This window comes from Camelus bactrianus, chromosome 16, assembly GCF_048773025.1.
Source record: "Camelus bactrianus isolate YW-2024 breed Bactrian camel chromosome 16, ASM4877302v1, whole genome shotgun sequence".
NCBI lineage: Eukaryota > Metazoa > Chordata > Mammalia > Artiodactyla > Camelidae > Camelus > Camelus bactrianus.
In genome coordinates, this window is record NC_133554.1 from 41,665,635 (window position 1) to 41,679,820 (window position 14,186).

A 14,186-nucleotide genomic window follows, 5' to 3' on the forward strand; every position below is an offset into this window, starting at 1 on the left:
CAGTTGGCAGCTGGCAGAGGTGGGGAGCAGGGGACGCTTGGCATACTTGCTCCTTGCATCATCAGCCCCTCCTGGCTCGAAGCCTCAGGCCCAGCCTTCATGTCAGGCTGTGCTAACTCTGGATGCTGTGTCCCTCTGCCTCAACCAACGTACCTGCTTCTCTGAAGTCCATTCAGTGGGTCCCTCTATTACCAGGCCAGACTGGTCCAGGTCTTTTGGCTGCTGAGCATAATTTAAACATGGTTATGCCTGTGAGAGCCGGGGCCGATTGAGGACCCTTCTCAACCACTGCTGTGTTTCCTGGGTGGCCATGGCTTTAGTCCATTCTTGTGGGCTCCTGAGTTGCCTAAGTTTGTCCCAGCCCTCTGAATTGTTTCTCTGCCCAACTCATGTCACCCGTGGCCACCCTAAGCAGAGCCCAGATGCTCCTGTGGATGTGGGGAGCCAAACTGATCTGCAGACCCTATTTGGTGAGGGAGCTGGTGAAAGAGTGGGTGCCCATGGACAGACTCAGCCTGTCTGGTTTCTGTGAGTTTCAGTTCACCTCCAGTTTGGAGAGAATCTCTGACATTCTCTCATGATGGAATTTAATATCTGGGTTGGATGGTCACCTACTTAATTATTATAATTATTGTTTTGAATTGGTAATATATTTACATGGTTCAAAAATCAAAACACAAAAGGTACCCAGTGAAAAGTCTCACTCCTTTCCCTGCCCCTGTTCACCCACTTCCCCTCTGCTTACCAATTCCCACACCAGTAACCACTGCCACTTTTACTTCCTATGCATCCTTCCAGAGCTTTTAACCCTAATTTTAAAAAATTGTATTCTTTGTTTACCCCACCCTTTTTGTAATCAAAAGGCATCATGCAGTTACACTGCTCTGAATCTTGCTTTTGGAGAGCTTTCTGTTATTAGTGCCTAGAAATCATCTTCATTCTTTTTCCAGAGTGGTGTAATGTTGTTATGTTGTGTGAATGTACCGTATTTACCTAACCTGTCCCCTACCGACGGATAGATTCATCACCCAGCCTTTTGCTGTTGTAACTGAGGAAGCTTGCAGTTATGTCTGTAGGCAAGGCCCTCAGAAGAGGGGCTACTAGGTCAGAGGTTACTTGCAGTGTTGATAGATAGTGCCCTGTTGCCACCACAGGGGTCTTACCAGTCGGCCCACCCTCCAGTGAAGTCTGGGAACATTCAGTAACTTCCATCTCTATCTACCGAAGTCTCTTCTATTCTAAATTAGACTCCTTAGAGTGGTTAAATCAGTGTGTAAGGAGTTTGTGGGAGGCCCTGTAAGATTTCACTAGCACTTGTGGTCTCCAGCCCATTTAGCATTTGTCAAGCCCCATATCTCAGTAGACTTTGGGGGCAGTCAGAGGCTGGTGAGGGAGAGCCTCAGGGCTAGTCTGGGCCTGTAGTTCCCAGCTTTTCCTTGGGAAGATGGTGCCAGACCTTGTCGGGGAGGTGAGATGTCCACAGCAAGGTGCTAGAGTTAAAATTAGTCCCACTCCTGCCCACTCAGAGTTACAGTTCCCCGAGCCATGCTGTCACTGGGCTAGGATGACGGAATAGAGAGGGTACCCAGGGTTCATCTGCCTCTGTAGCTCCAAAGGCCACCAGAAGACCAGGGTGAGGATTGAGAGGATCATGCTTGTTGAGTCATGTCTGTTTCTCTGTTTCAATTCGTTCACCCAGACCTTTCCACCCCAACCAGTGAAAAGAACAGGGTTGATTTTTGTTAATTAGTATGTGTTTTTCTTATATGAAATGAGCTGAATGACATCAAGGCTGTCTCCCTACTCTTCTGGGGAGTCCAGAGTGAGTGCATGTGGTGCTAGGACCCACTGGGAGGGGCTCCCAAAGCCTTCACATCATGGCTGGGGACCAGGGCCCAGGCAGCTCAGTCAGGAGGGGGATGGATTGGGCTGACTTGTGCTTTGGCCAAGATGGGCATCTCCTGCCAGGGCCCTCCACCCTGGGGGTGGGGTCCTGATGGTGGTCCGGCCTTCCTTCAGGAGAGGAGACCAGGTGCAGGCCACTGTGTGGACTTCTCCCTGGGGAAGGGTGCTTGAAGGTCTGTGAGGGGCCCTCCTGGGGGGCATGGACATTATTGCTGAGGGCTCTGCCACTGCACTTCTGAGTGTGGGTTTGGTGTATGTGGGGAGAGGCTGGGGGCATCATTATGGTTGCATCTCTGAGTGTCAGTCAGTGGTAGTGTCTGTGCTCCTGCTCAACCCAAAAGTCTTAGAGTGGGGTTTTAAAACTTTCTGGAATCAGATAACCCTTTTAGAAACGAAAAGCCCAGGATCCTTTATCCAGAAAAAAAGCACTCAGCTGAGCATGTGGGGGCACACCAGTGGTTCTGTGTGCAATTTTAGGGAGTCTCTGGGAGGCCCAGAAGCCCATCCACAAACCCTCTTAGCATAGTGGTTCTCAATTATTATTAGTGTTATTATTGTATTATTATTTTGCCTACATGCTGCACACAGTAACATTTTTCATTGCATTGGGGGACAGCCCTGTGAGAATGGGGAAGGACTAGTGTAGTTTAGATAATCACTGGCCCAGGAGCCCGTGAAACCAGGTGTAGAATATCTAGGCTAGAGGGTCATTTACTTTGCCTGGAAGGTGGGGCTTTTAGAGGGATTTCTCTCTCCCCAGACGTTGCCTGGCACCTTGCCTGGGTTTCACAGCAGGAACTTAGGGGCCGTGGGGTGAGTGAGGGCACTGGTGTGGTGTCTGGGCTTCTCTTGATAGTCCCTACTTGCAGAAATTGCTGAGGAGTGCCTCTGCCCACCCAGGGAACCCTGACGCCTGTGCCCAGAGGCTGCCCAGCAGGGTGGGTGAGGCCAAGTGGGATGGGAGTGCCTGGCTGCTGCCCGCCAGTCCCAGGCTCCCCATCCTGGCTGTGCGTGCGATTGCCTGGGGAAGGTAGTAAGGCTAATGACTCATTATCCCGGCCATTAGTCACATCAGCGAGGCACATGATTCCCTGCAGGACTGGTGCCACCTGCTGCCACTCTGGCCCTGTTCAGTGCTGCTTCTGTCCTGCTCTGAACAGACGGTGCCACCCCAGGAAATGGTCACCACCTTCCTCTAGGTGTGGACTTGTAGCTGCACCAGCCCCAGGACCTAGAGACTTGACAAAAGAGTCACTCTCCTGTACACCCCAGGGTCACACAGGGCCTCCAGGGACCAAGGAGATAGCCAGGAAGAGGAGTATGTGGACAGTTAAGCAAAGATTCCCCCACATGCCCCATACACACATGATACCTGTAGATATACCTGTCTGTGCACATGTGGGCTCAGATGCATGAACACGCCATGAAAGAAAGTCTGCACCTTATGAAGTAAATTCCTCCGAGGCCTGAGCTCCCAGGAGCGGAAAGGGTCCTGCCTTGTTCCCCCTCCCCTGGGATGCTCGCACTGGGTTGGCCAGCTTCCACATGGCCCCAGGGACTCTCTCCAACTTCATGACTTACTCTCTTGCAAGAGAGGGTCAAACAAAACTCTTCTATAGGACAGCAGTGACTATCAAAAATGAAGGCAGAAAAGAGATGAGAGCCTCTGTTTTCAGTGATTACCTCCTCAGCCCAAGTTTCGTGTCCTAATACTAGTCATAGTAAGCTTGATGGGGCCTCAACTCCTCTGTTCCTAAGAGAATGACACCTCCACCCACATCTGGGGCAGCCGGTGATCCCATCTCCAGTGTGTCCTCTCTCCTTGCCAGAGAGAGGGCTTGCAAAAACCCAGCCCTTATGGGTCAGCATGGAACAGAATCTCAACAAACAGAGGTGAGGACTCAGGAACTGACAGGGATCAGGGGTGCCCTGTGTGAGAGGCTTACGTAGTTCATCTCATGTAACATTTCACACCAACCCCAAGAAGTATTCTCCGTTTCACAGGTGATAAAACTGAGGCTCAGAGCATTAAGTCCCTTACCTGTGTTTCCCAGAAGTAGCGAGTGGCACCAAGCTTCAGACCCTGTCCTGACTCCCCACCTCCAGCACAATCCCTGTAAAAAGAGTACCTGTGAAGTGAGGGGAGACCTTCTCCCATCTGTGGGCCCCCATCCCCGACACACATGGAGAGGGTGAAGGGGGCTGGGTCAGTGTTTGGGGCTGAAGGTCCTAGTCCCAGCTCTTCCACTGTTTGACTGCAAATCCCATCTGTTTCCCTTCCTGGGCCTTTCCCTCCTCATCTGTAAAGCAATCAGCCTAGCCCCGATAACAGCCAAGCCCCTCCTTCCCCCACACATAGATGCTAATATTTTTCGAGTCTATACCTGCCTAGGGCAGCACCCCACCCTCCCCCACCAAAGCCCTTCTTTCCTTCCTGTGGGGTCTGTCTGTGGTAAGCAGGATCCAGCCAGGGAGAGTAAGCCTAGCCCCTAAACATGAATGAATGAAAGGAAGCCCTCCCTGCATAGGAAATAGAAATCTCTCACTCTGGGCTACAGGGCTCATCAATAATTCAGGGGCCATATCAGGTCTGATCTCTGCAGTGGGTTCATCAATATTTCAGCTCCTCCAGGGCCTTGTTCCTTAGCAACCACATCAGCCATGCTCTCCGGGAGGGCTGCCAGGCTGTGTGCTCCCTGCTTCCACTGTCCTATAGGTGCTGGCTATGCTTCCTCTTGTGGGCAGAGCCACCCATGCCAATGGGCACTGGCTGCTTTGGTCTTCAGAGCCCCAGGGTGATACTGCATACAGGAGGTGTGTACACACTGGGAAAGGGAGAAGGTCTACCTGGGCGGGGGCAGGGGGACAGGGGGATAGGGAAGGGCGTTTTGGAATGAGGTCAGGGTATATCTCCCTGGTCTGCCTAAGCCTGAACCCCACGCTTTGGCCCTAGCATGAGTCAGGGCCTGCCTTAGCCTCTCTGCTCTTCACAGGTATGGGGAAGAGGAGTGTCCCCACTCTCTCCCTCTTGCCCAGGCTCAGGGGCTGTTCCCTTTGTGGCCCAGGTGCGGTGGAGGCTTGCCTCCTGCATCAGCTGAGGCGCCGTGCGGCCGGCTTCCTGCGCAGTGACAAGATGGCAGCCCTGTTCACCAAGGTGGGGAAGACGTGCCCAGTGGCTGGGGAGATTTGCCACAAGGTGCAGGAGCTGCAGCAGCAAGTGGAGGGCAGGTGAGCTATGGGCCAGCTCCTCCCACTCCACCCTTCTGCTCTTTGCATTTGGTGTTTCCCAGGTTGACTTCCTGGGCTTGTTTCTTGCATGGCCTCTTGGGTGAGGGACCAATCTAAGCGTGGGAGGTGACCCTTTCATGTGCAAGGCCCCATCCCCTGCCTCCAGCCCCAACCCCAGTCAGTCCTCTGGGTTTTCATCCTGTGGCACCAAATTCCATCCCAGTGCCACCAGTCTGAAGCTTCCCCCCAACCCAGACCCTCACACTCCTGAAGCACACCCTCCCTTTGCAGGAAACCCTTGGCGGGCAACCAGGAGGCCCTGCGGAGACAGGGCTCTGCCAGCGGGAAGGCCCCGGCCCTCAGCCTGCAGGCCCTGAAACACATATGGGTACGCACAGCGCTCATCGAGAAAGTGCTGGACAGGGTCATGCAGTACCTGGTGGAGAACTGCAGGTGACTGTCCCTCCCTGGGCCCACCCCACTGCGTGTTTGACTGCCCACCGCCATCTGTAGGAATGCGCCGCCCCTCCGTAACACCTCGAAAGTGTAGACCACATAGACCACACCAGGCACCCTGCAGAGCCCTGTCCTTGTGGACTTATTTCTTCTTGGTGACTGACATGAGTTTGGTCTTTGTGGGGACATATATACTTGGTGAGCTTGATGGCCCTGGAATGAGTCCAGGAGCCCGGCAGTCACCCTGTCTCTCCTTCCCCTGGCAGCAAGTACTACGAGAAGGAGGCATTACTGGCAGATCCTGTGTTTGGCCCCATCTTGGCATCTCTTCTAGGTAAGCCTGGGAACAGAGAGGTGGGGTCTCCGGGACAGGTGTCGTGGGGGCTCCAGGACAGGTTTCAAGGGGGCACCACCCAAGCTGGCTGTCCTATCTCCACAGTGGGACCCTGTGCCTTGGAGTACACCAAGCTCAAGACTGCCGATCATTACTGGACTGACCCCTCTGCTGACGAGCTGGTCCAGAGGCACCGTATCCGAGGTCCCCCGAATCGCCAGGACTCCCCAGCGAAGCGCCCAGCCCTGGGAGTAGGTATCCCTCTTCCTACCCCTGTGCTCAGCCAGGATACGTTCCGGTCCTATGTGCTCCTGGCAGATAGAGGCTGGGCCTTGGAGGTGCCCAGGGTAGTGGCCACCCCAGGATAGCCTTTCCCCCACACTGTCACTTACATAAATGCCAGGAGCACAGAGCTGGTCCATGGCTGAGAGCAAACCGGGGCCAGGAAGGACCCCTGGGGTCAGCTAGAGGATCTGCATGGAGGCCTAGGGTCCTTGTCCCCCACGGCTGACTTCCCAGGGCTGGGGGCTGAGCCATGACTTTGTGCACAGATCCGGAAGCGGCACTCGAGTGGCAGCACGTCAGAGGACAGGCTAGCTGCCTGCGCCCGTGAGTACGTGGAGTCCCTGCACCAGAACTCGAGGACGCGGCTCCTCTATGGCAAGAACAATGTGCTGGTGCAGCCGGTAGGAGAGCCTAGTGCCCACCCCTCCTCGCCTTCTTCTGCCAGAACCTCCAGCCACACTCATCCCTTTCCTCACGACCTTGACCAGAGAGAAGGGGGAAGGGGCCCCACCCCTCACTTTACTGTTTCACACACCTTATGCCCAGCCTTGCGCTCAGCAGGAGCCAGGGAATGGCTTTTGCTCTGGCCAACTGAGAATAGGGCCGTCCGGGGACAGGGATGGCAGCCAGCAGGCAGGGTCAACGCCCAGCTTGAGTATGGCTGGCCCGAACACACCTGGCATCCAGGAAGCTGACAGGACAGAGCCAGTGGCCTCAGACCAATCAGGGAGAGGGGGTGCCCACATCTGCGTGTGGTGTGTGTTGCCCCTGCTCTGCCGGCACCCAGTTCAGGACCCTGTGATTGGCCTAGCCTGGCCCCCACCTGGAGCTCCTTTTGCACAGGCCACCCCCAGGAGCCTCTTGGGCCTTCATCTTCTGTCTTCTACTGTGTCTCCTCCCTACAGAAGGAGGACATGGAGGCTGTCCCTGGCTACCTCTCCCTGCACCAGTCTGCAGAGAGCCTAACTCTGAAGTGGACCCCCAATCAGCTCATGAACGGGACTCTGGGGGACTCTGAGCTGGAAAAGAGGTGGGAGCTTTGGGACTTGCTCCCAGGAGCCAGGGAAGGGAGTAGGGGCTTGCTCCTGGGCAGGGGATGGAGAGGCCCAGCCTGCTCCAGGAGGCAGGCTTTACCCCTTATCCGATGCCAAGAATTGCAGGGAGAGGCTGCCTGGAGAGGTTCCCAAGCTCACTAAGACCAAGTCAGGCCTGGGCACAGAGAAGTTTGCCTGAGCCAAGCTCTAAGCAGCCGAGACTGCCAGGCTCTGTGCCAGGAGAGCAGTGCAGGCCCAGAGGGACACAGCTGGCCGAGGCCACTTTTCGGCTAAGGTCATCCTGTCTTCAGGGTAGTCTCATGGGTGTTGGGGCCGGGAGATGAGGAAGTCAGGATAGCAGGTCTTGGGACTGAGTGACACCGAACTGGTTCCTTTCCAGCGTTTACTGGGACTACGCCCTAGTTGTGCCCTTCAGTCAGATTGTCTGCATCCACTGCCACCAGCAAAGTGAGCCTCCCTTGTCCTGGGCACAGGGGTGAGGGGCTGCACCATGCATGGACTTCCTGTCCTCCCGCCATCCCCATGCCCCTGCCCCACTGTCCTCCTACCCAGCCTCACTGGCCCACATTCACCCCCAGAGAGCGGCGGCACGCTCGTGCTGGTAAGCCAGGATGGCATCCAGAGGCCACCGCTGCACTTCCCTCAGGGGGGCCACCTGCTGTCCTTTCTGTCCTGCCTGGAGAATGGGCTTCTGCCTCAAGGACAGCTGGAGCCCCCGCTCTGGACCCAGCAGGGGAAGGTACCTCAGGGTGTGGGCGGCTCTGGGTGAAGGGATGTGTGAGGTGGGTTCTCCACCTGCCTCCCATCCTTTCCCCACACGAAATTCTTAGGAACAGCCTGAGGGGGGGGACCCTGATTGGACCCCGCCCTGGGCAAGCTGACCACCCGCCCCTCCTTCCACAGGGGAAGGTGTTCCCCAGGCTACGGAAACGCAGCAGCATGCGGTCTGTGGACGTGGAGGAGATGGGCACAGGGTGGGCCACTGACTACGTGTTCCGGATCATTTACCCCGGCCACAGACATGAGCACAGTGAGTGTCCCAAACCTCGTTGGTGGAGGAGGAGAGAGAGGTTCAGGGAGCCAGGGGAGTGCAGTGTCTCCCGGGGAAGCAGGGTAGGGGGCTGGGCAGGAGCAGGCAGGGGCCACTGCCCAGGCCAGGTTAACACCAGAGGTTCGTTACTCAGCCTCTCACTGAACCTTTCTCCCTACAAAACATCCCTTTGAGAAGCGGCCTCTTGTCTACCTAGCTGTCTTCCTGTCACCTTGTGACCCCAGACTCATGGCTCAGCCGATCCAGGCATCACTGTACAATATTTTCTTGGTAATCCTTTCATACCCTGCCCCAGGGTAAAAAATGTGATGAGACTAGAAGTAGAAGGTAGAGAGCTCTCTATTTCTCCTCAGCCTGCTGCCTGACCTCCACAGGGTGGCCTGGGTACGGGATCAGATGGTGCAGATTGTTCACTGTCAGAGCCAGAACCCTAGTGGAAGTGGGGTGAGGGGCATCTGGAGAGGATGAGAATTGGAGCTATAGGGGGACTTTGCGGACAGAGGGTTGAAAGGTGGCCCTGGTGGGTCCTGCCCTGTCTGGACGTAACACCTCTGGGCCCCAGGGGCCGTGTGCAATAGATGTCTACCAACATCTGAGCCCCCTTCCTGGTCAGAGAGCTGGTGCTCCCCATAGGTCTCTCCAGGCCAGACTTGCTGATCTCAGGGATAAGACCCGGTTATTGCCAGCCCAGAGCATTTATTGCCAGCCAACCACCTGCTCCTGAAATTTGCTAACTTGTGCCAATAAGTTGTCAACAAGTTGTCTCTGTATTAGTGGACAGATTGCCCATACTGCAAACACAGCTCAAGCCACAGCTCAAGTTCCCAGCAGGCTTGGAGGACAGGAGACGTGGGGCCCTGTCCCCTCCCAGATGTGCCTGACAAGCAGATGCAGCTTTGGCCAGAACATGTTTGCCAACCTGGCACTTAATCTCGGGCTGTTGCTGGGCTCAGATTATGCAGTTTCCACTTCCCCTCTTCAAACCTTGGCGTTTCCCAATTCCAGTCACTTCACTTCAAGAAGCTGAAACCCAGCGGGGTGACTCATGCTCCTGGAGAGCAGCTCTCCTGGAAGGCTGGATTTACAGTCTGAAGAGAGGGATTTGGGGTAACCCTCAGATGTGGTTCAGCCTGACCATGACACGAGCCAGAGAATGGTTGGGATCCATCTGCCAACAGTCATCCCCAGCCTCTGCCAGGGCCGGGGAGTCCCAGTCTTTCACTACCCTGGTCCCCCATCAATTCTCTCTCTTCTGTTCTTCCTAGAGAGGGCATCCTCCAAGGAGTGGAGCCCTGCAGCTGCCACCGTGCCCTCACTTTCTTCCCTACCTTCCCCAGTAACTCATCAAAAAACTCTCAGGTCCCTCTCCCCCTCATCCATGCCCTGCGGGCTCAAGGTGACCCAGACTCCATTCTGCTCCCCAAAGGAGGAAGTCCAGACCCTCCTGCCCCGTGACTAGGGTCCTCATGCCTCTGCGTCTCTGCTATTCTCTTTGAGCAGTCACTATTAACTACCACCACCTAGCGGCCAGCCGCGCGGCCTCGGTGGACGATGATGAGGAAGAGGAGGATAAACTACACGCGATGCTCTCAATGATCTGCTCGCGGAACCTCACAGCTCCCAATCCGATGAAAGGTTTTTATCCCTCCCCCTCTCCCTGACCCACCCCACCCTCCCGCCCCACCCCCCTGGTCCCACCTGCCACCCACCACAGGGACTCAAATGGCAGTGTTGGCATTATGGAACTTGCACCCAGGAGGCAGATCAGGGAGAGTGGAAGGAAGCACTAGCAAGAGGGAACGGTACAAAATGCATTGAATCTGTAAGGAGAGGGCTTTGTACCTGAGAAGGAAGAGATATACTGGTGGGGATGTCTGATATTCTGGTTCCGTCTTGGGAACCCTGAATAGTTGAGCCCTGTTCCCACTCCGAGGGGTCATGCTGGCAAACCCAAACAATGTCTCTTTCTTTCTCTCCTGCTGGCTGGGATGACTGGTCCTGTGCCTCTGACTCCTGTCTTAACAGAAACAGGACAGAAGTACCAGGCCCCTCTTGGACATGGGTGGGGACTGGACAGCTCAGCAAACAGGAGTCACCTGTGGGTTTGGAGTGGGGTTGAGGCCACAGTGGAAAGAGACCTAGGGCTTAGTGTACCCAGCAGGCACTGCCTGGCACTTTAGCATGAAACCTAGGAATACCTCTGCCAGGGATATAAGACAGATGTGTTCCCGCCCTCACGGACCTGAGTCCACGGTTACAAAGGCCCCCACATTGGAAATGACACAGCACAGTGCCCACAGCTCCTCTGTCCACCACCCACCTTAGCACAGCGCTAGACTGGTGGAGAGGGACCCCCACTCTTTTTGGAGAGTGCCCAGCCAGGGGACCAATGAAGGGTAGGCCGAGGTGCTCAGGGAAGCTTGGTTCTGAAGGGCTGCAGCCACCTCTCTCAGAGTTTAGGGGAAGCTCCCCATCCCTGCCATCCCTATGCCACAGATTAATTTCTTCTCTCCTTTCCCTGCCCCTGCAGAAGATATCTAGGTATATGTGACACTCTCCTTATGCTTCACAAAATTCTGCCCAAGAGCCTAGCTCCTTAGCTCAGCCACCAAACCTGTGACAAGCAACCAGATCCATGGCCTAGGACATACCTAGCACACCCTCAGCACAACCAGGTGCTCCCTTACCCACCACATTCCCTCCCTCATGTCTGCCCTTCCTCCCAGGCCTTCCAGTGGGACCTGCAGGCCAGCCGGTAGGAAGTCGGGGGAGCCTCACTTCTCACGTTCATTGTCTGCACTCAGCCTGCCACCTGGTTCCTTGTAAATTTGGGGTTGATCTGATATTTATTTCCAGGTTAGCTGACTTTCAGCAGTTTGGGGAGGCTAAGTCAGGAGAGTCAGGGAGCCCCTTCTCACCCCACAAGTTATAGTCAGGCTGGAGGATGGGGGGTCCCAGCAGAGCCCGTTTGGCAGACTTGGCATTAGGCAGCAATCTTTGACTTCTCTTAGAGCTGAGGCCTCCAGGGTTCAGAAGCCTTGGATCTTGTCTGGGCATCTTCTTGGGGAACTCAGGGGGTGAGACCAACCCAATGTGCAGCACCTGCGACCTCAACACTTGGGAAAGGGGAGGAGATGTGAGAGCAGCATCAGCAGTGGTTGGGGAGATGGTGTGGGAGCCCCCACCTCTGCTCCAGTCCATAATGACAACACTGTTGAGTTGGTTCTGCTAGCCGTTGCTTTTCAGGCCTGCAACATGCTTGACTTGTGCATGTGAATCGAGTGGCGGGTGTCCAGACTCTCCTTTCCCTCCCCCTCCCCCTCCCTTCCCGCTGCCTCCTCACAGAGCAGAGATGCTGTTCACTCTAATTCTGCTCCAGGCCAGGCACCTTTCACTCGGAGTCTTAGGGGCTGTGGGGTTCAACCACCTTGATTGTCTTGCTTCAAACTTTCCTCATGCTCAGAGGAGAGAGTTAGAGTCAAAGCTGGCCCAGCAGACCCCCCATCGTCCAGCCTGCTGCCCCTCGCCCAGTCACTCCAGAGCTCCAGCTGTCTGCACTGGGTTAATTCAGAGATGCAGTGTTCAATGCTGGCTGGTTCAGCTCCTTCCTGGAGAATTAAGGTGAAGAGCATTGACCCAGGAGACTTGCCTTGGTTGGGCCCTGCTTTCCGGGCATGAGCTCGTTTCCCTGTGTGCCCACCCTCTGCACCTGGCGCCCCACTGCCTGCCCGCTTGCTGCCTGCTGCCTACCTGGCTGGGCCTACTCCCCCGACCCCCCCATCTCCCCCCCAGCTCCTCCCACAACTGGCCTCTCTCCTGCCTGCTGCAGGGGTCTGAGCTGGGCTCCTGCCCCACCCCACCTGCATTTGTCCCCTCCCTCTTCTTCCCAGAGTCTCAGGCATGGCTTGCAACCCCTCACTCCCAGAGCCGCAGCCCCTCCACACCAAGTATGTTCCCTTAATTTGCCTCCTGGTGGAGCTGAAGGCCAGATACCCATAAAACCCCAGCCGTGGGTCTGGGAAGAGAGCCCTAGGGCCAAGATAGGGCAGCCCCTGAGGGGACTGGAGGGGGCTCAGCTCAGCCCTCCCCACAAAGGCACACCCAGAGCTGAAGTCTGGCTCCCACAAAAACCAGGACTAGGTCTACTCCAGACTCATAGCAGGCCAGGGCCCAGGCCAGTTCACAGAAAAAGACTGCCGCTTGAAAGAGTTCTCCTTACACACACGGCTCTCTCTCCTTGTCCTCAGTCTTCTCTGCTCTCTCCCTCCTGACGTCACCTCCTAGTCCTTTCACTTCCTGCCCTCACTTTGCTTCATCCTTGTGACTCACTGAACCTGCCAGAGTCCCCCACGAGCAGTTCCCTGCCCTGTGTGGGCTCTCGAAGCTCTCAAGGGACTTGAGTTCTAATTCAGACTAGCCGGGCCAGCTGAGGAGGCTCCATCTGCTGTGGTGTAAATGTATCCAAGGGGCTGTCTTCTGAGGCTGCACCTGGCACATTTTTCTGGACAGTGGGACTGTGTGTCTAGCTACACCCTCGTCTGCCCAGTGGCCTTGGCAGACCTGGGAATTTTGCCCATCCTGCCAGCTCACCTGTGTGTTTGCAGGAGGCCACCACGCTGAGTGCAGTCAGGCGAGGATGGAGAATTCAAAGAGGACCCATGTGAGGTGGCAGCAGGGCGCCTGACCTGGGCAGGGAGCATTGCTCCTCCTTAACAACTGGCCACAAGGTCTAGAACTCTCAAGGTGGTGAGGTCTGTGGACCAGGCCCAGTGGCTCAGGGGCTTGATCAGCTGAGACTCCTGGCATGGGAAGGTTCGAAGTTTGCTGTGTTCCAGGCACCTTCCTGCACATCTCAGAGTTTGCCCAAGAGAACCAGGCTGAGTCCTGGAAGGCCAGGCCAGCTGGCGGCATTTCAGAGAGCTCAGGCTTTTCTTGTTCCTTATCTTTCTTTCTCCTCCCTCTAGCAAAACAAGTGTCTATTCCATTGCTTATAGCAAGATGGAGAGAACACAATCATCCGTGATTCAGTGAAAGTATCTTATCACGTTCAGAAAGACTAGGTGGAGGCCGGGGAGTGTCAGGCACCCTCTCTCTCCACCACTTCCATCTCTGGGCTCCGGACCCTGGACCAGGCAGGCACCACCCCTGTGGTTTTCCACCAATGGGTGACTTCATGCTGCAGCTCTGGGCACAGAGGTGGGCATGTGGCAGGGTGCTAGGGGAGGAAACCTGCCAGGCCCTGACCGTGGCCGCCTTCTTGCCCTCAGGTGCCGGCGACATGATCGAGATGCAGGGCTTTGGTCCCAGCCTGCCAGCCTGGCACCTGGAACCCCTGTGCAGCCAGGGCACCTCCTGCTTCTCCTGCTCCACCAGCAGCTCCCCGTACACAGCCCCCAGCCACTGCAGCTGTGTCCCTGACCGGTGAGTGGGCGTGTCCATCCACATGCGTGTGTCACTGTCCTTCGGGGCTGTCACTTGCCTGACAGGGTGGTCTTGAGTTGGACACACCTGGGTTTGAATTTCACTTCCGCTCCCCATGTGACTGGCATGTTGCTGAGCCTCTGTGAACCCCAGTGTCCTCATCTGTCAAATGGGGATCACAGCCCCTGTTTCCTAAAGTACTCGTGAGGACTGAGTGAGGTGTGTAACCCACGCGAATGCCCAGAGCTGTGCCTGCACAGAGCAGGCGCTTGGGACCTGGAGCCCCCCTTCCCAAGGTGGGCCTGGATCCTGCCATCGGGCTGACGTCTGCGGACACTCAGCAGGTATCTAGGCATCTGCCCCATGCCAGGAACAACGTGTGGAGGGTGTTTGTGTGAGGGGCACATGCCCACCTTGATGGCCAGCTGCTCTTTTACCTGTTACTCCTGAT

At 56.0% G+C, this 14,186-nt stretch overlaps 1 protein-coding gene across 6 annotated transcripts in view; it reads left to right on the forward strand.

Annotated features, from left to right (window-relative positions):
• The window catches only part of SGSM2 (small G protein signaling modulator 2), a 35,494-nt gene that overhangs the window by 13,533 nt on the left and 7,775 nt on the right, over window positions 1-14,186 (forward strand). For 4 of the 6 annotated variants that reach the window (XM_074343234.1, XM_074343235.1, XM_045518980.2 and 1 more), the window contains 11 exons: window positions 4,971-5,133; window positions 5,425-5,586; window positions 5,856-5,923; window positions 6,029-6,174; window positions 6,475-6,609; window positions 7,114-7,238; window positions 7,643-7,710; window positions 7,842-8,002; window positions 8,167-8,293; window positions 9,815-9,949; window positions 13,582-13,735. In XM_074343234.1, coding sequence (XP_074199335.1) covers window positions 4,971-5,133; window positions 5,425-5,586; window positions 5,856-5,923; window positions 6,029-6,174; window positions 6,475-6,609; window positions 7,114-7,238; window positions 7,643-7,710; window positions 7,842-8,002; window positions 8,167-8,293; window positions 9,815-9,949; window positions 13,582-13,735 — 1,444 coding nt within the window. The remainder of the gene's footprint in view (window positions 1-4,970; window positions 5,134-5,424; window positions 5,587-5,855; window positions 5,924-6,028; window positions 6,175-6,474; window positions 6,610-7,113; window positions 7,239-7,642; window positions 7,711-7,841; window positions 8,003-8,166; window positions 8,294-9,814; window positions 9,950-13,581; window positions 13,736-14,186) is intronic. The other 2 variants (XM_045518981.2, XM_045518979.2) reach the window with 2 other exon arrangements.